The 25588-nt window shown below is 36.5% G+C and overlaps 4 protein-coding genes across 5 annotated transcripts; 1 reads left to right on the top strand and 3 right to left on the bottom strand.

The window, feature by feature from the left end:
- Positions 1-1007: 1007 nt before the first annotated feature.
- Positions 1008-21194, bottom strand: LOC109193590 (putative cyclin-A3-1). 2 transcript variants are annotated; one of them, XR_002056307.1, is made up of 3 exons: positions 20753-21194; positions 19773-20626; positions 1008-1120 (listed from the first exon to the last, which is right to left on the bottom strand). XR_002056307.1 is itself a non-coding variant. In XM_019344469.1 (2 exons), exons 1-2 carry the CDS (start codon positions 21077-21079, stop codon positions 19850-19852), a joined length of 1104 nt encoding a protein of 367 aa, XP_019200014.1. In that variant the 5' UTR covers positions 21080-21194; the 3' UTR covers positions 19709-19849. The 2 variants fall into 2 exon arrangements, 1 of the variants encoding a protein (XP_019200014.1); XM_019344469.1 differs by lacking the exon at positions 1008-1120 and having other exon boundaries at positions 19709-20626.
- Positions 1093-2580, bottom strand: LOC109193589 (putative cyclin-A3-1). Its single transcript, XM_019344468.1, has 2 exons — positions 2063-2580; positions 1093-1966 (listed from the first exon to the last, which is right to left on the bottom strand). The coding sequence occupies exons 1-2, from the start codon at positions 2387-2389 to the stop codon at positions 1190-1192; spliced, it is 1104 nt and encodes a 367-aa protein (XP_019200013.1). The 5' UTR covers positions 2390-2580; the 3' UTR covers positions 1093-1189.
- LOC109193527 (uncharacterized mitochondrial protein AtMg00810-like) lies at positions 5058-6272 on the bottom strand. Its single transcript, XM_019344369.1, has one exon. It carries the CDS (start codon positions 6270-6272, stop codon positions 5058-5060), a length of 1215 nt encoding a protein of 404 aa, XP_019199914.1.
- LOC109193526 lies at positions 9840-15247 on the top strand. The gene is made up of 8 exons (XM_019344368.1): positions 9840-10214; positions 10272-10720; positions 11039-12113; positions 12450-12539; positions 12675-12750; positions 13288-13605; positions 14983-15056; positions 15155-15247. The coding sequence occupies exons 1-8, from the start codon at positions 9840-9842 to the stop codon at positions 15245-15247; spliced, it is 2550 nt and encodes an 849-aa protein (XP_019199913.1).
- Positions 21195-25588: the final 4394 nt, after the last annotated feature.

Raw genomic sequence — 25588 nt, 5'->3', positions numbered from 1 at the left:
ATTCTTATAAATCAAGTTCTACATTCAACCACCCTAAGCTAAAATAGGTTGTTCAAACCCATCACTACTTGGTTTCAAATTACTAACAAACACTACCATTGATACAAAAAGAAAAAGAAATAAAATTAACACAACTAAACCCTTCAATTTCAGTTTCACACTGGATTAGGAGTCTTAATGCTTGCAGTGTCTCTAATCTTAGCTTTTAGGACTTCAATTTTTTGCTCATTCCAATTTATTCTTCTTAGCAACCTAAGAATAATCATCTTGAATCTCAAACACACTGGAGGGTCAAACCATCTCACAAATCCACAATCACCAACACCCATCCGCTGTATACAAATTGTCAGCATACCAATAAAAACAAAGGAAAAAAAAATATTCCCAACCCAAAAAAAAAAAAAAAAAAACAAAAAAACAATGCAGTAACTCAAAAGACTTTGTGCAAACTAAGGAATTTCAATATTGTTGTATTTTTAATATTAAATAGATGGCACAATACAATATTTGTTAAATAGGAATAGGAATTTTAATATTCTTATATTGAATTATGAATAGGAATTTTAGTGTAGAATTGTAGTACGAATAGGAAAATAAAAACATAATATATTCTATTAGGAATTATATTACACTATCTTATATTATTACACAAATCATAATAGTATAGAACTTAGGAGGTACAATCTATTTCATATTAAACTCATTCTGTATCATACGAATTGGAGTAATGACGAAAAAATATTGTTGAGTAGGAATATAAATTTTAATATTGTTATATTGTATTACGAATATGAATTTTAATGTAGAAATTGTACTAAACTATTTTACAATATTACGCAAACCTTAATAGCATATGACTGTTTTGTACAAGAAGTTAAAATGAATGATTTTATTTTACTTTTTTTTAACAGTTATCCCAAGTATTATATATGAATCATAATAAAATATCACAACTCTGTTTTCAAAAAAAAATATAAAATATAAAAACTCTAAACATAAGACTTCTGTAGATTGTGCAAACGCACTGTTTAAGTAAAGATTTCATTCCACATTTGTCTAAACTCTAAAGACACATATGAAGTTAGGTCAAAAGAAGCAGCAATGAAGAGTATTCCTACACCTCAAGACTGCTTGGCTTCAACAAAACTCTCTATTCTACTCTATATAATGCATTTGCCGGCCCATGTTTTTACATTGTTGGATCTTCAAAATAGGAATCTGGGATGTGTATTGGAGACAACAGTGTTGAAATGCTTTTAAACTTGGGCTGCTTGTATTTCTCCCTTAAAGCCACCAAAGATCCTCTTCTTCTACTCAATTGCAAGTCATGTATGACAGAAACACATTCCTTCAAATCAGCTGGCTTATATCCAGTGTAATCTTGCAGTGATTGGCTCCATGGATGCACTTCTGGTTTAAGTGTGAACCTTGAAAGGAATACAACAGCTGCAGCCACCATAGAAGGTAAAAACTTTATGCAGCTATAGTCCAACAAACTCAACTCTGCTAGGTAGTAGCCCAAGAACTCCAACTGCAAATTTTCTGATTTATAGTCTTGTTGAGCAATCTGGGTAAATTTTCCCAGAAATGTCTTAATCGTGGGGTTTCCCAATTCGAATTTGAGGGCATTCAGCACATCTCCTTCCATCTTCACTACTTCTTGCTTGGTATAGGTATTGTCTGTAATGTAACGGAAATCTTCCACATTGGGAGGACTAATCTCCTCATATTTAGAGGCAATAAGCATTGATGAAACACCCAGAAGCTGAAGTTTTTGCCGGGGGATTGGATTTTTGGACAAGAATCTATCGATATAGTCAATAGTTAGATATAGAGTATCTGAGAGAAGCTTGTATTCCTCTGCAACTTCCACCAGCCAGTCCACCAAAATCCCTCTCATGTTTGCAGTAATATCCTTCTGAACCTTCTCAAGATAATCACACAAAGGTCTTCTTTTCTCTTGCGCCTAATTACAGAAACTCAATTCAATCAATACCCAAATCCAAATATTACCCAGAATAACAAAATCAATAAATGTAAGTTTTAAGTTTCAAATACTCACCTCCATTTGACGCAGATACTCGTAAATATCAGAAACATAAGCACTGCACATCTGAGGGTCATCGGATTTGGAATCAATACCATCCTTCTCCACCCCATTAGTCCCTTTCTCCACTTTCACGATCTTCTTCACCTTCTTCTTCGCCTGCTGCTTAGTCTTCTTGGGACCGTGAAGTTTAGACCCCAGATTTTGAATCTGATTTGGGAAGTCCTTGATCTCCCTCAACGCCACCCTCTTCTTTCCCGGTTGTTGTTCAACAATAAGTCCGTCTGCCGCTCTCTTCTTCGCCCAGCGAGTGACTCTCATGCAGTTTTCTTGCTCCGCCATTGCTAGCTTCCTCTTCTGCCTTTCTGCTCCTCCGATTCACAGGAATTCGAATCGAGAAAAGAGACGGAGACAGAGAGAGGATTGTGACGAGTGCAGATGTGGGAGGGGGGAAGAGTTTGGGGTGTATATATCCGCCATTTTTTTGAGGTTTTGAAATTTTTTGAGTTTGGAATTGCGCGCAGGTGTTTTCGTGCCAAATGAAAGTTTTTATATTTCAGGGGGTTGGATTTTCGGGTAAGGAACGAAATTAAATGGGTAACTGAGATTCAGGGAAAGTTTTGAAATTTTTGAACATTTCTACTATCATTTCATTGTTTTGGGTATTTTGTTTTTTGTTTTTTTTTTTTTTAAAATTATGTTATTCTTCTTCTGAATATTTAAATTAAATGTTCTTTAAAAATTTTATTATTTATATAAATATTTTGTTTCATAATTCATTTTTTTGTAATATTATAATTACTATTGCTATAGAATAATATTATTTAAAAATCTTATGGAATAATACTAATAGTAATTATAATTGTAATAGTAATTGTAATAATCTATACTATTTATAAAAAACAAAATTCTGAATTTTAACTTCACGCTTAATTCCTAAAAGATCTCGCTTTCTAATGAAATATATTGTTTTCTACTTTCATGTTCGTACTATAATTCTATGTTAAAATTCTTATTCTAATATTACAAAATAGTGTAATACAATTCCTAATATAATATATTGTTTCTTTTTCCTATTCATACTATAATTCTACATTAAAATTCCTATTCGTAATACAATAGGACAGTATATTTTATTTGGCACTACAAATACTCCATGCGTAAAAATATTCTATTTGGCACTACAAATACTCCATGCGTAACTCTTTGAACGCACAAAAATCTCGCACTACAAATACAATAAATGAAAAATTCAATAATATTGTAGTTTTGGAGATTTGAAATCTTATAATCTGTGCATTCCAACAATTTTTTTTTTTTTTTTTTGGTACTAATGGAGTCTGTTTTTGTGTCTGCTTCCAACCTATCCCCCAAGACGAGAAAAAGCTGACCTATCCCCCAAGACGAGAAAAAGTTGTATAAGGCTCCAGCTCATGCATTGTTATTTGTCAAGGGAATATCCACGTTCCACAGTCAACCAACAATCACTGGAGTGCTTACTCCATGACTCCCAGGTGAATGTTATTAATTATAGTTCTATGATTTGTAGTAAACGTTGATAGTTTTGATTTTATTTTACTAATCTTTCGTTTCTCTAATTTTCAATTGGGAAAATGGTCAAATAGGCCCTCGAACTTTAGCTTAAAAGTCAATTAGACCCCTAAACATTTTAAAGGTGCAATTACACTCATCAACAATTCATTTAAGTGCAATGAAGCCCAAAAACAAATTAATGACCTGCTATCACAGGTCATTAGGGTTCAGGCCCACCTTCTGCCAAAAAAAAAAAAAAGTGACCGGCGAAATTTCTGGCAAAAAAAAAAAAAAAAAAAGTGATCGGCGACTGACGAATCGTCGCCGACGGTCACTTTTTTGCCGGAAATTTCGCCGGTCACTTTTTTTTTTTTTTTTTTTTTCCAGAAATTTCGCCAGAAGGTGGCCTGAACCTTAATGACCTGTGATAGCAGGTCATTAACTTGTTTTTGGGCTTCATTGAACCTAAATGAATTGTTGATGGGTGTAATTGCACCTTTAAAAAGTTTAGGGGCCTAATTGACTTTTAAGTTAAAGTTCGACGGCATATTTGACCATTTTCCCTTTTCAATTCTATTTTGGTGTGTTTGGTAAATAGTTGTTAGCTAATTGGGTAGAACAATGAGTTTGACGTCTGTTTTCTTTTTATTTTATGCATTTAGTTACTTCTCAATTCCAAGTGATTGTAATATTTTTGCTCTCCTGCGACCATTTGCATCACAGTATATATACTGCCAAAAGAAAAAAAAACATAGAAAAATTATGTAGACACAAACTAAATTCAAATTGGAAAAGGATTTGTTTAACTGAGAATATAATTATGAAATAGTTGGAATGTTATGAATTATAAACTATCAAGCAGGATCCCGAGGTTAATACTAGAAGCAACATTCAGTTTAACTTGCTGTCATTGTTTCATTAGCAGTAAGAAGGATCCATTGATCGTTATACTACAACTATGTAGAGCCCGGGTGAATGATGGTAAGTAATTACCCAGTGCCAGACATAAATTGTTTTAAATTGATTCGATTATAACTATTTTATAAATAATACGGCGTGTTGTGGGTTTAGTCATTTAATAATAATAATAATAATAATAATAATAATAATCTATACTAACTATATATATATATATATATATATATATATATATATAAACAAAATTCTCCATTTTAACTTTCCGCCTAAAACACTCATATAATGTTATTTGCGTAATATTGTAAAATATGGTAATATAATTTCAATCGTTCTACAATTGTACATTAAAATATGTTAATACAGTTCATAAGATGAGATAAGGATTGCAATTTCAATTCCAACACAATAGAGATTACAGAACAGTATTCTAAATACACAGCGTGAACTAATCCTATTAACTAGGAAAGCCATAAATAACAAGTCTAATATAAAGACTAGTCAACACCACTAATACAAATAATAATGTAAATAATAACATCTCTAACACACCCCCTCAAACTCAAGAGTGGTGAGCAACAATGTTGAGCTTGTCACGTAGAGCTGCAAAGCGGGGCCCTGGCAATGGCTTGGTAAATATGTCAGCTAGCTGGTCCTTCGTCGAAACAAAATTAACAACCAAGTCACCCGAAGCCACTTTGTCTCGAACAAAGTGAAAATCAATCTCCACATGCTTGGTCCTAGCATGAAACACTGGGTTGGCACAAAGGTAGGTAGCACCCAGGTTATCGCACCAGAGTGTGGACGGCTCTCCCGAATGTAGCCCAAGTTCACGAAGAAGTGAAACAACCCAAGTTACCTCAGCTGACACGTCGGCGAGAGCTTTATACTCAGCTTCAATCGAGGATCGGGCGACCGTGCGTTGCTTCCGAGATAGCCAGGAAATGAGGTTGTCACCCAGGAATACAGCGTACCCACTAGTGCTCTTCCTGTCGACGGGACAACCGGCCCAATCCGAGTCCGAAAAACCATGTATAGTCGTCGAAGCAGAAGCGGAAAGACGCAAACCATACGAGATAGTTCCTTTGACATACCGTAGCACACGCTTCAATAGACCCCCATGATCACTGGTCGGTGAATGCATAAACTGACACAGTCTATTGACAGAAAAGGATAGATCCGGGCGCGTGATAGTCAGGTACTGAAGTGCCCCAACTAAACGTCGATACTGCGTCGGGTTGTCAAACGGTTCATCCGACGGAGTTACCAGCTGAGTGACTGCAGCGGGAGTTGCCAAAGGCTTGCAATCCAACATTCCGGCACGGTTGAGAATGTCTTTCATATAGCGTTGCTGAGATAAGAGCAGTCCCGACTGTACTTCCAAAGTCTCGATCCCGAGAAAGAAACTTGGTGCTCCAAGATCACGGATTTTGAAAGTAGTGGACAAACGCTGTAGCAACTGAGAGATAAGAACAGAGTCGTTCCCCATCATTATTATGTCGTCGACATAAACTAGCAAGTACACACGCGATGTGCCAGCTGAGTAGTGGAACAGGGAGACGTCTGTTTTGGAGGATAAGAAACCTGCAGAGATTAAAAAGTCATGTAAGCGCTTAAACCAAGCCCGGGGAGCTTGTTTAAGTCCGTATAGTGACCGTTGAAGGTGACACACATGATCTGGGTGTGTCGGGTCTTCATAACCCGGTGGCTGCTTCATGTAAACCGTCTCAGCTAAATGCCCATTTAAGAAAGCATTGTGGACGTCTAGCTGTCTCATAGTCCAGTTGCGAGACACGACAAGAGAAAATAACAGGCGAACGGTGGTCGGTTTGACCACAGGACTGAAAGTATCAAAAAGTCCTCTCCGGCTACTTGATTGAACCCCTTTGCCACAAGTCGAGCCTTGTACCGCTCAATCGAACCATCAGCATTTCGTTTGGTGCGGAACACCCACTTGCAACCCACTATATTCATGTGCGGTTCTGCTGGAATGAGTGTCCAAGTGTCGTTATGTATAAGAGCATTGAACTCTTGATCCATAGCATCCCGCCACTGCGGATGCCCTACCGCTTGTGAGTAACAAGTTGGATCAACAGACACGTTTAACGCCTGAAATGGCTCATCAGTGCCTCGGGTTTGATGTCTAAGCCTCATTACATGTGCACGTTCTTGAACCTGTGTCCGGCGTTTTCGGATTCGAACCCGAGGTGGCTCGGTGTGAGTCAGAATTGGCCCTTCTATGGCCAAGGGCGGTGATTCCCGAGCCAACGGTGTAGGACTATTCGGCTGAACACGTGGTACTGTGTCAATATTACCAGGAGGTGACTCGTGAGTCACAAGCGGCCCTACGGCCCATGGGACAGCTGTGGCGGCTGTCGGAGTTTGATTCGAGCCTGTTATGTCTGAAAAAGGAAAAATTGACTCGTCAAAACGCACATGGCGACAGATGTAGATTTTTCCACTTGTTAGGTTCATGCATCTATACCCCCTAAAGCTGAGTGGGTAACCTAAGAAGACACATGGGGCAGAGCGATACTCTATCTTGTGCCGATTGTAGGGCCGTAGATAGGGGTAACACTTGCACCCAAAGACTCGAAGGAAAGTGTATGGTGGGGGAGTTTTGTATAGACGAGTGTATGGACTTTCAAACTGTAAGACTGATGTAGGCAAGTAATTAATTAGGCAGGTGGCTGTCTCAAAAGCAAAGTCCCAGTGTTGTTGGGGAACTGAGCCTTCAGCCATTAACGCTAAACCAGTTTCAACAATGTGCCGGTTTTTGCGTTCGACCCTGCCGTTTTGCTCGTGTGTATAGGCACACGATTGACGGTGAATTATGCCTAGTTGGGTGAATATGCTATGTAATTTTCGATATTCCCCACCAAGGTCCGATTGTATATACTTGATAGAACGCCCGAATTGGCGCTCTACCATGACACGAAAAGACTCAAAACTTTTATAAACATCTGATTTTACCCGTAAGGGATAAAACCAGGAGAACCGTGAGTAGTCATCTACAAATAATAAGAAATATCTGAAGCCACTAATAGACATTACAGGTGCCGGACCCCAGATATCGGTATATAACAAGTCTAATACATTTTCACTAGAATAATTAACCCTATCTAGTGGAAATCTACAAGCCTTGCCAAGATGACACGAAGTGCACGACCCCAACTCGTTTTTATTGGAAGCTACCGGACATGATTTTAGGACACGACTTTGAACATGAGTGTTTGGATGTCCCAAGCGACGATGCCAAATCGTGGGAGTTGCCCGTGCAGAAACAAACGCGAAATTAGACTGAGAGACCGGGAGCTTGTATAAGCCACCCGACACGAAACCTTTAAGCAGTACCGCCTTGGTGATTGTATCCTTCACAAGAAAGTAATTTTTGTGAAATTCAACAAACACAGCATTATCATTAGTAAGACGGGAAACAGATAATAAAGGTACAGACAACTTTGGAACATGTAACACATTTGACAAACGTAATGGTTTTGACGCAGATGGTATAGTAGCATGCCCAACATGCGAAATTATCAAACCTGTCCCGTTACCCACGCGAAGAACGTCACCACCGGTATATTCTTCGGACTGAGACATCATGGATGGGTCCGGGGTTGCATGCGCCGTGGCTCCGGTGTCGGGCAACCAGCCTGCTGCCGCCGTGGAGACTGCTGCCGACTCATCACCGGAGACCACCATGTTTGCCTGGGGCTGCGGCATCGGAGCGTACCGCTTGTAGCAGTAGAGGGCGGTGTGCCCTTATCCACGACAGATCTGGCAGCGCGGCGTGCCACCGCGACCTCCACGCCCTCCATTTCCGCGACCACCCCGACCCCGATTGCGCCCGCCACTGCCGGAGCCGCTTCGGCCACTGTCACCACCGCGTCGGCCACCTCCACTGCCTCGTCCAACGAACATGGCAGTCGGCGGAGTCATGAGCCCTGTGTCTGTCCCGGCCGGAAACTCGTCGGAGTAGATGAACTCCTGGGCGCGCAAATAATCCGCGATTTGAGGGATCGTCACGGGATTACCGGTCGCCGTTAAAGAAGACGCCATGGCTCGGTATTCGGGACGCAGACCCCGGAACACGAACAGATTCTGTTCGTCCAGGGAGATGGGACGACTGGCATGTGCTAAATCTTCCACGAGCAGCTGAGCACGCCCCAAATATTCGGCTGCCGTACTATTCCCTTGCCGGAGGGAATGGAATTGGCCGAGTAAGCTGAGACACCTCGCCCGTGTTGAGCTCCCGAGTGCAGCGCCTATGGATTCCCAAACGGCGCGTGATGTAGTTTTCCTGACAGCCAGGTGCATGACTTCATCGGAGAGCGATGAAATCAGCAAGGAGAGCAGCGCCTGGTCTTGCTTCACCCAGGCACGGAATTCGGGGTTCGGAACTGGCGCGGCTGTGGTGGCGGCGGACGTGGAGCCATCGGAGGCTGGAGCAGCGGACACGGTCGATGGAGGGCAAGGGGTCTCACCATCAACGTACCCAAGAAGTTCTTGGCCACCGAGGAAAGGCACCAGTTGCGTTCGCCAAAACAAGAAGTTGCGATACGTCAACTTGATGGAGACAAAATGGTGCGCTCCTGACAGGGAATTTGCTGTGGGGTGAGGGAGGGTAGGATCGCCGGCGGATACTGTCCTCTCGGATGAGTTAGTAGACATGGTGTATCGCCGTCGACTTTGGGGAGGAGGTGACGATCGAAAAAGATCGAAGAGAAATTGGGAGGAGAGAGAAACCAACCCGGCTTGATACCAGATGAGATAAGGATTGCAGTTTCAATTCCAACACAATAGAGATTACAGAACAGTATTCTAAATACACAGCGTGAACTAATCCTATTAACTAGGAAAACCATAAATAACTAGTCTAATATAAAGACTAGTCAACACCACTAATACAAATAATAATGTAAATAATAACATCTCTAACACATAATACAATATATTATTTTCTACTTTTCTATCCGTAATACAATTATAGATTAAAATTACTAATCGCAATCTTCAATAATAGAATAAAATAGATTGAGCCCTTATTTATTTTTGTTTTATCTTATTTTTTTTAAAAAAAATATGTCATATTCATATTTAACTGAAAATTTAATCGGCAATTTTATTATTAAAATTATAGATTAATTATTTATGACGGAAAAAGAATATGATTTTAGCACAAATTAACTAATATATAATGATTTCTTTCAATCACAATCGACCTAGTGGCTATTTTTTTTCTCTCTAGGGTTTGCTAGAGTTTTCTCCTCCCCTAGGGTTTGCTAGGTTTCCGACGGTTTCCTACGTTTTTTCCAGTGATCATCACTGTTTGGCGACGCTAATGAGTACGCTGAGTTGGAACTGCCGTGGCTTGGGTAATCCACGGACAGTTCGAGAGGTGGTGGGCATGGTGTCCAAAAAGCAACCCGACTTTGTATTTCTAATAGAAACTAAGGTAGCGCGAGATCATGCTGAGCGTCTTCGTGTTACGATCGGTTTCGAAGGCTTATTTTATGTTGACAATGATGGTTTGAGTGGTGGATTAGCGTTATTGTGGAAGAAGAATAATACGGCGAGACTCCTTAGTTACTCAAGGAACTACGTTGATATTGAGGTAACTATGACAGGTAATCCGGCCTGGAGAATGACGTGTTACTATGGTTATTCGGACCGTAATAGGCGTGCTGAATCATGGGATTTGTTGAGAATGTTGGCGGTAAAATCGAATCTCCCGTGGGTGGTGGTGGGGGATTTTAATGATTTGCTATACCAGTATGAGAAGAGAGGGGGAAATCCACATCCGAATAGCCTTCTTCGAGGTTTTGGGGAGACGATTGAGGATTGTGGATTGGCCCAGTTGCCAATGATTGGATACCCATATACCTGGGAGAAGGGGAAAGGGACTGCAAACTGGATTGAGGAGAGACTTGATAAGGTCCTAGTAACGAACGAGTGGCGCAATATAATTCCCCATGTAAAGGTTATGAATTTGAGAACCAGGAAGTCAGATCATTCAGCCATTTTTTTCACAGTTCAGGAGGAGGTAGGGAGGGATGGGGTTAGAAGAAGGGGTTTTAGGTTTGAGATGACATGGTTATATGATGAGGGATGTAGGGGTGTGGTGGAGCAGGCGTGGCAGGAAGGGAGAGGGCAGGGTTTACAGGGTTGTGTTCAATACTGTGAAAACCGGTTAACACGATGGGGTGGAGATCGGTTCCATAAGTATGGGAAACAGATTGTGCAGCTGAAACGGGATCAACAACGTTTGAGAGGATGCACTGACTCGGCCTCTCTTGTCGAGTTTCAGCGAATAGAGCAACTTCTGAGTCGCACTGAGGCCCAGGAGGATGCATACTGGAGGCAGAGAGCCAAGCAGCACTGGCTCAAGGAAGCTGACGCCAATACCAAATTCTTTCACAGGTATGCCTCTCACCGAAAGAAAAAGAATACTTTACTTAGATTAATGAATGACAATGGGGATTGGTTGGAGGGGGATCCCATGAGAGATATCATTCTGGACTATTTTAAGAATATTTTCAGCTCTGGGGGTCCGGGAACTGGAGATGATTTTTTTGGGGGGATAGAACCCAGGGTATCACAGGCGCAGAATGACTCACTATTACGGCCATTTAATCTGGAGGAAGTAAAGGATGCATTGTTTGCAATGTATCCGGATAAAGCACCGGGACCGGATGGAATGAATCCGGGTTTTTATCAGCATTTCTGGGATGTGGTAAGAGGGGATGTTGCGAGTTTTGTGCTAAACTGTCTTGAATCAGGTGACCTCCCGTCTGGCTTGAATGAGACAGATATTGTGTTGATCCCTAAAAAGAGTAATCCAGAGTTAGTAACTGATTTGCGCCCTATAGCACTTAGCAATGTCATTTACAGAATAATAGCTAAAATGATGGCTAATAGAATGAAGCCTTTGATGGAAGGAATAATATCTGAGACACAGAGTGCTTTTATCCCAGATAGATTGATAACAGATAATATTCTATTAGCTGCAGAAGTGGGGCACTTTCTGAATCGAAAACAGTGTGGATTGAGGGGCTGGGGTGCACTTAAGCTGGATATGGCTAAGGCGTATGATCGAATGGAGTGGCCTTTTCTCCGTAATATGATGATGGCATTGGGTTTCCATGATAGATGGGTTGATTTGATTATGGAATGTGTGACCACAGTCTCCTATAGTATTCTGATAAATGGCTCAAGGAGTGACCCAATAATACCCACGCGTGGTTTGAGACAGGGAGACCCGCTATCCCCATATTTGTTTATTATCTGTGCAGAGGGACTCTCGTTGTTACTACAACAGGCTAACAGAGCGGGATTAATTCATGGATGTAGGGTAGCAAGAGGTGCCCCTCAGATTTCTCATTTGTTTTTTGCGGACGATAGCCTTTTATTCTTTAAGGCTAATGTGGAAGAGGCTAATGAGATAAAGAAATGTCTGACTGTATATGAGGATCTATCGGGACAGGTGGTTAACTACCACAAGTCGAGTATTTGTTATAGCAGGAATACGAGTAATGTGGATAGGGAAAGTGTGGCCCAAGTTTTGGGGGTGGAGCAGGCACCAAACTTTGGCAAGTACTTGGGTCTACCTTCGTTTGTGGGTAGGAATAAAAAGGCAGCTTTTGCATATATTGAGGATAAAATACGCCAAAGAATTGGGTCGTGGAATAAAAGGCTATTGTCTCAGGCAGGGAAAGAAATACTGTTGAAAAGTGTGGCACAATCTATGCCTACCTTCTCAATGAGTGTTTTTTTGCTACCTATATCAGTATGCACGGCTATAGAAAGAACGATGAATAGATATTGGTGGGGTTCTGGGACGGACAACCGAGTTCACTGGAAGGCTTGGGACAAGCTATGTGTTCCTAAGAAGTATGGTGGATTGGGTTTTAAGGACCTACGTGCATTTAATCTAGCTATGTTGGGGAAACAGGCATGGCGAATGCTCACTAAGCCTGATTCCTTAGTAGCTCGTGTTTACAAAAGCCGATATTTTCCCAGGGATACTTTCTTTGATGCGCAGGTAGGAAATAATCCCAGTTTTTGTTGGCGGAGTATAATGGCATCAAAGAGCATAATTTGTAGTGGGGTCAGACGAAGAATTGGGAATGGGGAAACTACATCTATATGGACCCATCCATGGTTACTGGATGACCAGGACCCTATGATACAAACAGAGATGCCTATACAGTTACGAGAGGCCAGAGTAGTGGGGCTAATAGATCAACAAACTGGTACATGGGATAATGAAATTTTATCAGATTTATTTCAACCTACGGATGTCGAGAGAATTATGAGAGTACCTGTATCCCGGGATTATAATGATGCATGGTATTGGTACGGGGACCCGAGAGGATTATATTCTGTGAAAAGCGGGTACAGACGATTGGTGGGAGATTATGAGAATAATCAAGGTCCCTTTACTAATTGGTTAGCTTTATGGAGACTAAAAATTCCACCAAAGTGGAAAATGTTCCTCTTGAGAGCTATTTGTGATATTTTGCCTACAACTACGAACTTGCTTTTAAAGAGGGTGGAGGTGAACCCATATTGTGCTATGTGTGGGATATCACATGAGAATACAATGCATGCATTAGTCTTGTGTGATTTTGCAAGAAACATTTGGGATCAATCCAACCTTACAATCCCCAATATTGTCACGGATATTTTTCATGTTTGGTTTGGGGAACTTCTAAATATTTTAGATTCTGATGGAATGTTATATGCAGCATCAATTCTATACAATATTTGGAAAGCTCGAAATGGTGCAGTTTGGGAGGCGTTTTTACCACGCCCGGGGTCCCTACTCAGAGCGGCAGCGGCAGCCAAGACCGCATGGACTCAGTCCCGCCCAGCCGTGGTTGCCACTGCCACTGCTACGCTGCCGACAGAAAACCGCCACGCTGCCCAGGCGAGTCCCACCGCCGGCCGCGGTGCTGCCGACGCCGCCGGATCCTCTGTGCCGCCAGTGAGAAGATGCAGGGTCGATGCGGGATATCTACACGAGACAGGGAATGCAACTGTAGGGGCCGTTTTATTAGATGGAGATGGAGCCTATATCTCGGCACTAACCGCGCCGCTACCGGCCTGTACGTCACCACTTATGGCTGAGGCTTTGGCGTGTAAGGAAGTTTTATCATGGCTAAAGGATCGAGGTGAACAGAATATTGAGATCTACACGGATTGTTTGACACTACAACGCTACCTTACATCATCAACCACTGCGTTTCGCTCTTACGTTGGCTATGCCATTGATAGCTGCAGGCAAATTGCCGTTTATTTTCACTCATGTTCTTTTAATTATATTTCTAGATCGGACAATTATTTAGCTCATGCTTTAGCCACTACGGCTTATCAGCAACCTGATACTATGTACTGGGATACTCACCCACCAGACATTATTTCAGCATTTTTCTAATGAAGCACCGCAGAAAATTTTCAAAAAAAAAAAAAAAAAACTAATATATAATGAATCGATACAACAAATAACTATTACAATAAATTTTATGAACGGTAAGTAATATATTAGAATCTCATTTGTATTACAAAATTCATAGTATATATTGACTAAAATTTAATAGTAATAAGCTTTTTTTTTTTTTTTTTTTTAAAGCAAAGCACTGCATATATTACATAGGCAAATAAGCCAAAAAGTCAGGAAGTATAGACTCCCAATACATAGAGTTTGCCTGTGCATAGGCTACCGAAGCTAACGAGTGAGTTAACGTATTAGAAAAGTGAGGAACATAATCAATAGAGCAATTAACAAAAGAAAGCAACAAGTCTCTGCAAGCTGAAACAGCTAATCCATCATAAGCTTATTAAAACAATCAGTAATATATAGAATTTATGAGGAAGATTTTGCGTAAAGATGGAAAACAAATAAAGCAAGAATCCCATTTCTTTTAGAATTTATGTAATTAAACAGAAGATTTTGTAAAACATATAGCTATAGAGTATTATTTATACACTTCATTATGCTAATCGTATAGCTGTAAACTTCCTCTCGGTTATAAACATTTGAATCTTAGCAGAATACAAATCAGCATAGAAATCTTATTACACCAAATACGCATGGATTCAACTTCAATCAACATTGTTGGGCGTTAACTTTTTCCTAAGAACAGATCAGAGGAATGCAATAAAGGTTAGAGTGGTGCGTACCTGTAAGATTTAGAGAGAAGAGGTGCTGAAATAGTAAAGTCTATAGAGTGCATCTTTCATGATGAAGAGACATTGTATTTTTTGTATTATCATTTGAATATTTTTTTAATTCAAAATGTTTTGTGCATATGATTTTTTACTATATCTTTTTGTAACACTTCAATTTTAGGAAACTTTTCTTCATGCGCATATTCCTAAAGATTATGTTCAAAAGTATTCGGAGCGATTTAAAGAAGGTTGGGTTTTTTTGTATAAAGAGTTTTTTGTGATTGCTAATTTTTTGAAGTTCTATTTTAACACAGTTGTGAGAGAATTCAATGATGCAATTTTCCCTAGGCATATTTGTGACAAAGAAGGTGATGATTTCTTTGATGAGGTGCAGCATTGTTTACATTTGTGATTACTTATTTGCCACTAACATTTGTTCCTTTTTGTGTAACTTTATTTAGTTATTTGACTTTTCCTATCTTTTAGGACTTTCTGGATGGAGATGTGGTTGAAAGTCCTATTGGAACTTTGGAGCGAAACAAGCAATATGATGCAAAGGATGGATGGTGGATCTGTTAAAAGCTGTGAATGTTGAGAAGTTGGATTGAAATTATTAATAAAATGTTTTCGTGTTAAGAGCCTAGCCATTTATGCCTTTCCGCATTAAACATTGTTCATATGATTGATGGTTGACATTTTACAGGCATTTGTCCATGGTCATTTCAATATTTTTGTTATATTTTAAATTTTTGTATTTTGTTTAAATTTGTAAGATTGCATGGTTTTACATTACTTTGAATGTGCATTTGTTTTATTTGTTTATTCACAACATGTTCAGATGTGAAATTATAGTTTAAAAAAGAATATTACAAAAATTAATTATTAATTGAGAATAAAAATGACACGAAATTTAGGCCAATTGAAATAGGAAATGAATATTAAAAATTCACTGAAAATTAATAATGATTCCAAATTGACTCAGATACAAAATAAAAAAAAATAAAAAAAAAATTACCAGACCGTCCAAATAATAGTATATGTAAATTGGTAAAGTATTTTGTTATTAATAATTTATTGGAAATACTAATTGATATGTATTTAAAAAGATTAATTGACTGAGAATAAAAATTGCATGGAAATTAGAGCAATCGAAAGATGAAGTGAATATTAATAATTGACTGAAAATAAAAAATGATCCCAAATTAATCGAAATGAAAAAAAGAAATGGTCAGACTGCCCAAACAATAGTATATATAAATTGGAAAATGAATCTATTATTAATATTTGACTGAAAATATATATATATATATATATATATATATATATATATATATATATATATATAAAAGAATATGTTATTGATAATTGACTAATTGATATGTATTACAAAAAAAAAAAAAAAAATTGACTGAGAATATAAATGACACGAAAATTAGGCAAATTGAAAAAGGAAATGAATATTAATAATTGTCTAAAAATTTAAAATGGTCCTCATATTATCTATTTCGAAAAAGAAATGGATTAACTATATTATAGGTAAATTGAAAAAAAGTATTTGTTATTAATAATTGACTGAAAATATTAAACATAAACTGTTATTAATAATTAACTAATTAATATGTACTAAAAATAATAATTGACTGAGAATAAAAATGGCACAGAAATTAGGCTAATTGAAAAGTAAAATTAATATTAATACTTGATTAAAAATTAAAAATATCACAAATTGATTCAAATGAAAAAGGAAATGACCAGACCGCCCAAACAATAATATAGATAAATTGGAAAATGAATTTGATTAATAATTGACTAGAAATATTTTAAAAAATTCTATTATTAATAATTAATAAATTAACTGATATGTAGTAAAATAATAATTGACTGAGATATTAAAAAAAAAAAAGGCACAAAAATTATGTCAATTGAAAAAGGAAATAAATTTTAAGAATTGGCTAGAAATTAAAAATGATCACCGATTAACTATTTCGAACAGAAAACAGATTAACTATAATATTGGTATTATATGGGATACATATGGATCTGAACTCATCATTGATTTCCAGAGGAAATAGTCATGCAATTAGCAAACTATTTTGAGAATACTTTGCACATAGAAGATTGTTACTACGTTATTGCATGACTATGTTAATTATATGTCAATTAAAAAAAAGGAATTGAATACTAATAATTGACAGAAAATTATAAATGATTCGGATTAACTATTTCGAAAAGAAAACGAATTAAAAATAGTATAGGTAAATTGCAAAAAAAAGAATCTATAATTAATAATTGATTGGAAATATTTAAAAAAATTGTTATTAATAATTAACTAATTGATATGTATTAAAAAGAAATAATTGACTATGAATAAAAATGGCACATAAATTAGACAAATTGAAAAAGAAAATGAATATTACTATTTAACTCAAAATTCTAAATCACCCCCGATTAACTATTTCAAAAAGAAACGGATTAACTATAGTATATGTATTATATGAGATAGATATGGATCTAAGCTCATTGATTTCTCAGAGAAAATCGTAATGCAATGGGCAATGGTCAATTTTATGTGGCTTTTTCCTGGGTTACCCATTATGATGCCCTGAAGGTATTAGCTCTAGACAAGGGTGGACAATATTTTGTTGCTACTACCAATATCGTCTACAAAGAGGTTTTCAATAATGTGTAATTCCAACCAGTGATATTATGTTTTCTTTTTATGCGGAGATGACAAAATTGGTATATATCTACAGAGAAATATATCTTCCATACAAATAAATTAGGATAGCAAACGATTTATATAAGTGGGTTGCTAGACAACGAGCAAATTTGCCACTTAATACAAATCATAAACACTGATATATAAAATCTCTAAAGTTTCAGCACCGGATGCGTACATTTACACATTGACTATTAATTGGACAATTATTTGCTCGAATTCAAATAATGATAACATCAGAAAATATAGATGATACAACTCAATTCTTCAATTGCATTATATAATATTCGATGTTATAATTTATATAATTGTATATCGATCCAAATATTCTTAAAATATTATAACAAATTTATTCCATGCATCGCACGGGTGAAAATACTAGTAATAATAAGGATAAATTGTACTTTTTGTCTTGAAATAATAGGATAATTGTAAAATTCATTATCGAGTGTGAGTCATAATTACTTTTTCCCTAAATTATCATTAACATTATAGAGACGAATTATTATTAATTTATTATTATTATTATTATATATTTTTAATAAGGGTATTTACGTCTTTAAACATATATTACATTTATATTCTTTAAATCAATCAAACACTGAAATAATATTCCTAAAGTCTATCATTCAGTGAACCAAACAATGAAATACAATTTATATTATATTCCATTCTCATGGAATAACATTCCTAATCTTTTAAAATCCATAAACCAAAAATGTTGTACGGAGGCCATGATATGATTTTTAGTATGTGCGTACGGTTTGAATTTTTGGCCGGCGATTGACCGGCAAACTTGTACCTAAGAAAAAAAGTAGCAAACATCATTCGGTATCGTGACCTTTCATATTGGGCGGCGACGACAACAACAACAATAATAGTAAAACATATGGCAATTAAGTAATAAAAATATGAAATTTACCTGTTAAAAATGTTAATTACTACTTTTTTTGAATTCGTAGATAATTTTGAAGCTTTTTTGAATTTGATATCTGCATTGATATTTTTCAAAAAGTTAAGATGACTTATTTGTATATTTTTCTTTTAAAAAAAAAAAACACGGAAGAAAATAAGAATAATTTAAAAACAAACAGAGCATATGAATATTTTATATTTATGCCAAGTTTTAACAAAAACTCATATTAAGTACACACTCACGCACATTAAGTACACAACTCACGCACCTTAGGCACAAGACTCACGTACATTAAGTACACAACTCATGCACCTTAGGCACAAGACTCACGCACCTTAAGTACAAAACCCACGCGCATTAAGCACTACACACTCACGTACATTAAGCACAAACCGCACGCACCTTAAGTACAAGACTCACACACATTAAGTACAAAACTAAAACAGATTAATCACCCGCACAATCGGACAAGAAGCATTCACCCGCACTGGAACTTAAACCTATATATATATATATATATATATATATATATATATATATATATATATATATATATATATATATATATATATATATATATATATATATATATATATATATATTGTGTGTGTGTGTGTGTGAATATACACACATATTAGTTAGTGGTTTGGTGTTTAGGATTTGTTTTGGCTGTTTTACATTTGATTTTCATATGTTGTTTTGTTAAAGTTATTTCCTCTCGTTTCGTTTGCGAGTTATTTTCTCTCGTGTCTTTAGCGAGTTTTCCTCTCGTTTATTTGACAAATTCTTTTTTCATAAGGTTAAACAATTTATTTGATAATGGAGTATATTTGCTTCATCCTGTGCACCGAAGAAGATTTGAACCTTAATGTGCAGTTCAAATTAATAGAGATATTGTCTATGGACAAAAGAGCCGCAATAGAGTCAGACTTGAGTAGCAAAATCATTAACAATATCAAAGAAGTTTCAAGTTCTCTAAACGAATTCAGCTTCAATCTTGAAAAACGGTCAAAGATTCAAGTTTTGTATAGCATTGAAAATTTGTTTCAATGTCTGATTATAAAAATATTTTATCATTCCATCTGATCTTATTGTAAATTTTTCATCGTATTATTAATGAATTAGTTATTTTAATTTCAATATATATATATATATATATATATATATATATATATATATATATATATATATATATATATATTATTGTGCAATCTATTCAATATTAAACTTATTCTGTCTCATAGGAATTAGAGTAGTGACGGAATAATATTGTTGAATAGAAATATAAATTTGAATATTATTATAATGTATTACAAATAAAAATTTTAATGTAAAATTGTATTACAAATAAGAAAGTAAAGAAACATATATTCTATTATGAATTGTATTACACCATTTTACAATATTATGCAAACCAATCAAGTTAGGTCAAAACAAGCAGCAATAAAGAATATTCCTATTTCCTACACCTCAAGACTGCTTGGCTTCAACAAAACTCTCTACTCTACTCTGTATAATGCAAATCTTCATTCACCAGCCCATGTTTTTACATTGTTGGATCTTCAAAATAGGAATCCGGGATGTGTATTGGAGACAACAGTGCTGAAATGCTTTTAAACTTGGGCTGCTTGTATTTCTCCCTTAAAGCCACCAAAGATCCTCTTCTTCTACTCAATTGCAAGTCATGTATGACAGAAACACATTCCTTAAAATCAGCTGGCTTATATCCGGTGTAATCTTGCAGTGCTCGGTTCCATGGATGCACTTCTGGTTTAAGTGTGAACCTTGAAAGGAATACAACAGCTGCAGCCACCATAGAAGGTAAAAACTTTATGCAGCTATAGTCCAACAAACTCAACTCTGCTAGGTAGTAGTCCAAGAACTCCAACTGCAAATTTTCTGATTTATAATCTTGTTGAGCAATCTGGGTAAATCTTCCCAGAAATGTCTTGATTGTGGGGTTTCCCAATTCGAATTTGAGGGCATTGAGCACATCTCCTTCCATCTTCACTACTTCTTGCTTGGTATAGGTATTGTCTGTAATGTAACGGAAATCTTCCACATTGGGAGGACTAATCTCCTCATATTTAGAGGCAATAAGCATTGAAGAAACACCCAAAAGCTGAAGTTTTTGCCGGGAGATGAGATTTTTGGACAAGAATCTATCAATATAGTCAATGGTTAGATATAGAGTATCTGAGAGAAGCTTGTATTCCTCTGCAACTTCCACCAGCCAGTCCACCAAAATCCCTCTCATATTTGCAGTAATATCCTTCTGAACCTTCTCAAGATAATCACACAAAGGTCTTCTTTTCTCTTGAGCCTAATTACAGAAACTCAATTCATTCAATACCCAAATCCAAATATTACCCAGAATAACAAAATCTATAAATGTAAGTTTAGGGTTTTAAGTTCTAAGTTCCGTATCTAAAACAGATATGATACTCACCTCCATTTGACGCAGATACTCGTAAATATCAGAAACATAAGCACTGCACATCTGAGGGTCGTCGGATTTGGAATCAATACCATCCTCCTCCACCACATTAGTCCCTTTCTTCACTTTCACAATCTTCTTCACCTTCCTCTTCGCCTGCTGCTTAGTCTTCTTGGGACTGTGAAGTTTAGACCCCAGATTTTCAATCTGATTTGGGAAGTCCTTGATCTCCCCCAACGCCACCCTCTTCTTTCCCGGTTGTTGTTCAACAATAAGTCCGTCTGCCGCCCTCTTCTTCGCCCAGCGAGTGACTCTCATGCAGTTTTCTTGCTCCGCCATTGCTAGCTTCCTCTTCTGCCTTTCTGCTCCTCCGATTCACAGGAATTCGGATCGAGAAAAGAGACGGAGACAGAGAGGGTTGTGACGAGTGAAGATGGGGAAGGGAGGAAGAGTTTGGGGTGTATATATCCGCCATTTTTTGTGGTTTTGAAAATTTTTGAGTTTGGAATTGCGCGCAGGTGTTTTCGTGCCAAATAATTGAAATAAATGAAAGTTTTTATATTTCAGGGAGTTGGATTTGAGGGTAAGGAACGAAATTAAATGGGTAACGGAGATTCGGGGAAAGTTTTGAAATTTTTGAACAGCAACTATTGTTTTGGATATTTTGTTGAAAAAAATTTATGTTATTATTATTCTTCTAAATATTATTAAATATTCTTTACAAATTTTGTTTCATAATTTACGTATCATTTTTTTTTTGCAATATTATAATTGCTATTGCTATAGAATAATACTATTTAAAATTTTTATGAAATACTCAATAATAGTAATAATAATAATAATAATAATAATAATAATAATAATAATAATAATAATAATAATAATAATAATGAAAAATTGTACTTTTTGTCCTTAAGTTATAGGATAATTGTAGAATTTGTCACTAAGTGTTGTTTATACTCACTTTTTGTCCCTAAGTTATCATTGACGTTACACTTAGGGACGAATTATTATTATTATTATTATTATTATTATTATTATTATTATTATTATTATTATTATTATTATTATTATTATTATTATTATTATTATAAGGGTATTTATGTCTTTTAAACACATATTACATTTATATTCTTTAAATCAATCAAACACTGGAATCATATTCCTAAAGTTTATCGTGAACCAAACAATGGAATACAAATCTTATTCTATTCCATTCCTAATTGAATAACATTCCTATTCTTTTAAAATTCATGAACCAAACATGTTGTAAGGAGACTGATAGGGATATTGCCAAGTTGTACACCCAACGGTTGGTAATGAATTCGTGGACCTCGTTGACCCCATCCCGACCTATCCCAACTAAAGCCCTCAACTTCTCGACCGTTCTTCTTCCCGACCGCGTAAGCCGACTGATTCTTAGGTCTCCCAGGCCATATGAAGGAACCGATCCTAGTAGACCAGTACCGAGCACCTGGGCCGCCTAGTATGATGCGACCTTGTCAGGAATGTAGCGCCACGTGTCGCAAACCTCTTTGGCTCCGGTCTTGACCCGTGCATGCGCACCACGTGCCCTCCATGCTGAGACCCCGGGCTTTGTCCCCTTCCTTCTCTAATAAATACCGCATTTATTGATGAGAGGGAATCTTTTCACTGACTTCACACCAGTACTATTTGACCGGAGACTCTCGACCTACTGTCAGAGGATCCCGAGCTCAAATACACCGTATTCTATACGATATAGCAACCATATGATTTTTGGTTATGTGCGTACGGTTTGGATTCTTGACCACCAAACTTGTTGTACCCGGGGAAAAAAAGTAACAAACATCTTTCGGTAGCCACCGTAACCTTTCATATTGGACAATAATAATAATAGGAAAAATTGCATCTTTGGGCCCTGAGTTATACCAAAGTTTTGACTCAGTCCCTGAGTTATGACCGTATTCATATTTTTTCTGTCAATTATGAACTGATAAACATTATTTTGTTATTATTTTTAATAATCTTTTTATAGTTAATTTGCAATAATTAATTAATTTTATATTTATTTTTATTTATTATTGTTATTATTAGTAGCTTTGATAGTTATTCAATTTTAGGTTGTTTTAATTATTAAATTTGTCTATTATTTGAATTCTGTCAGTTTAATAATTCATTGATTCTAATTTAATTATAATATTATTAATTTTAGTAGTACATGTTCAGTAGGAGTTTAATAAAGGTAGATTTTTTTTTTTTGAAAATTTAATAAAGGTAGATTAGTTATATATGATATCTAATAAGATTATTATTATTATTATTATTATTATTATTATTATTATTATTATTATTATTATTATTATTATTATTATTATTATTATTATTATTATTATTTAGAAATAAAGGACTCGCAGACTTCTTCTCCGTTAAAGCTACGATCCTATTGAATAGCTGAAGCTTCGGACTAGACCGCATCAGAGGAAGACGCAGCAACGTTCGGTACAGCTCCGATTGGACTGAGGATTATAAATAGAGGGTAGAAGGCATCAAGTCGATGATATCAGTTTGCCCCGGACCAATTCCGGTGGCGGCATTCAAGAATTCCGATCAGCGGCTGTTTCTGGACAGCGGTGCAAATCGTTTTGGGCGGCGAACTCTGGTCTACGGCATACGAACCTGGGCAAGCATTTTCCTTTCATTGTTTTGTCTAGTCTTCTAGTATACTACTTGTGGGTGGAATTTGCATAACTTTTCATAATTAATTCCAATTCATACAATTGCTTAAAAGATTTGTTTAGTTATTAGTATTTGCCGTAGTGCATTTTTTCCGGATTTGGTTGAGAAGTTTTTCACTGTCAATTAATATTTCCTGGTTCTGTTCCTTTCTCTTCAATTCGTACTACTTCTTGTTTTAATTCTTTTATTCCTTTATTGTGAGCACACTATATTAATTAGTCATTCCCTTTCCTCCCTCAAATCATCCATTTGATCCTTTGATTAGTGTTGAGAAATGAGGCATTGTGATTTAATTATTATTGCAAATTTCATAATTATGCACCGCTACTAGTTTAATTAATTTCTCTCGGAACTTGAACATTACACTATGGAAGTTTTACAGTAGTTATGTTTTTAATTCAATTCTATTTTAATTTATCTTACGCTTGGAACTGTGATTTGCATTTAAATTATCTTATTATTTGATATTCGTTTTGGATACTTTAAATTGTCAAGTTCGTTGCTTTAATTTGATAGTCCCTTGCTGCTATTTTATTTCGTTGTTATTTTATTATTTTTCATGTCGTCTACTGATAATTTAATTTAGTTAATCCATTCTGATTATCAATTCTATTTTCTTGACTTTTGATTATTATACTGTCTTAAGTTGTCCTCATTCCATTTAATTTCACTGCAATTCAAACTTTAATTTATTTTCTCTTTCACTCTTTTTTTTTAAGTAATTAAATTGCATTGTAACAATTTCTTGTGGGATCGACCCTTGCTATTGCACCCTACTACTGCCATTGACTCGTGCACTTGCGAGGACATTACAATCAAAATTGTCCAACATGAACGAAGTGGCGCATTTGGTCCCTGACCGTTAAAACTGACAGGAAAATTAAAAAATATTTAAAATTTGAGAGGTAAAATAGGAAATTTACATTTTATTCCCCTTCTTATATCAAAACCACTTTCACAACATTATTTTTCACTTCTTAGCCTCTTATTTCAAGATTGTTCAATTCTACAATAGTCAAGCACTTTGTACTCAGATGGCATATAGTGACCTCTTCCATGTGGAAGGTCATGAGATCGAGCCCCAATGGAGGCGTTGTTGATTTTGTGTGCTTCATTAGATTGAGAAAAAAAATACTTGATCATTGTCTTCAGACGTGTGAAACACACTATCCTATCAATTTTCAATTTTCTTTACTTTGCAACAAAGGTAATCAAACCAGAACTTTTGAGATACATAATGATGTCAAATTTCTCAGGTTGCTTTTATGATAAATTCACCAACGGAATATATAACTTGAGATTTTTAATATGTAAAAATTGTTCAATATGTAGTAGTTTAGTCAATAATCGTTTTTAAATTTTACAAAAGTTTTTAGAATTTTCAGAACTGAGCCTTAGGTTCCTCATTCATTACTTTGGTTTTTAAGAAGACAAGGTCCCTCGAGTTTGGTGGTTTCACCCCTATAGTCCCTAACTTCCGTAATTACCATATGTGGTACTTCGAATTACGAAAACAGACCTGTTGCCATCCTCTCATTAGTTCTTGCCGTCAAAGCCGTCAAAAGCGGGGATAGAATGTCATTTGCCATATATAAGTGTTTTTATTTTACAGCCGCTGCAAAGTCATGACCACGCCGGCATCCACTGCTCAGTCGCGACCACCATCAACCGTCGCCGAATCTGCCTAGCTGCCACCATATCTGCTCGCCTCACGTCAACTGTACTGTTCGCCGGAAAGAAACAAAGTTCGCTGTTCGCCGTTGCTCCTTCGCCGCTAACCCATTTTTTCGTCGACTAAGAGAAAGAGAGAGATCAGCTGCCAGAAACAGAGGGTGTCGGCATCGGGATATCGAGTTGAAAGTTGAAAGTTTGGGGGAGGGGGGGGGGGTGGTGAAATAGTGGAAAGAACAGATATTGAGCACGGGATACAGGGAACGCGGGAATCGGCATATCCTTTGAGGTGGTGGCTCAAAACTCATAATATAATTTTCATATATTGCCAGGATATACAATTCTTGATTAAGTTACTTCAGGGCTTACGAAAGAATTTTATGTACTAAAAATCTCAAGTTACTCCCTTGGTGAATTTGTCATAAAAATAACCTGAGAAATTTGATATCTTCTTGTATT

Source organism: Ipomoea nil, unplaced genomic scaffold (genome assembly GCF_001879475.1).
Source record: "Ipomoea nil cultivar Tokyo-kokei standard unplaced genomic scaffold, Asagao_1.1 scaffold1895, whole genome shotgun sequence".
In the NCBI taxonomy this organism is placed as follows: Eukaryota; Viridiplantae; Streptophyta; class Magnoliopsida; order Solanales; family Convolvulaceae; genus Ipomoea; species Ipomoea nil.
This window is presented reverse-complemented; position numbering and strand designations above follow the sequence as displayed.

Coding starts and splice junctions, on each gene's coding strand:
- LOC109193589 (XM_019344468.1), bottom strand. CDS start 2,389: ATGGCGGAGCAAGAAAACTGCATGAGAGTCACTCGCTGGGCGAAGAAG. Junction 1,967..2,062: donor AGTATCTGCGTCAAATGGAG/GTGAGTATTTGA, acceptor TTCTGTAATTAG/GCGCAAGAGAAAAGAAGACC.
- LOC109193527 (XM_019344369.1), bottom strand. CDS start 6,272: ATGAGACAGCTAGACGTCCACAATGCTTTCTTAAATGGGCATTTAGCT.
- LOC109193526 (XM_019344368.1), top strand. CDS start 9,840: ATGAGTACGCTGAGTTGGAACTGCCGTGGCTTGGGTAATCCACGGACA. Junction 12,540..12,674: donor ATACTTTCTTTGATGCGCAG/GTAGGAAATAAT, acceptor CTGGATGACCAG/GACCCTATGATACAAACAGA. Junction 15,057..15,154: donor GTGATGATTTCTTTGATGAG/GTGCAGCATTGT, acceptor CCTATCTTTTAG/GACTTTCTGGATGGAGATGT.
- LOC109193590 (XM_019344469.1), bottom strand. CDS start 21,079: ATGGCGGAGCAAGAAAACTGCATGAGAGTCACTCGCTGGGCGAAGAAG. Junction 20,627..20,752: donor AGTATCTGCGTCAAATGGAG/GTGAGTATCATA, acceptor TTCTGTAATTAG/GCTCAAGAGAAAAGAAGACC.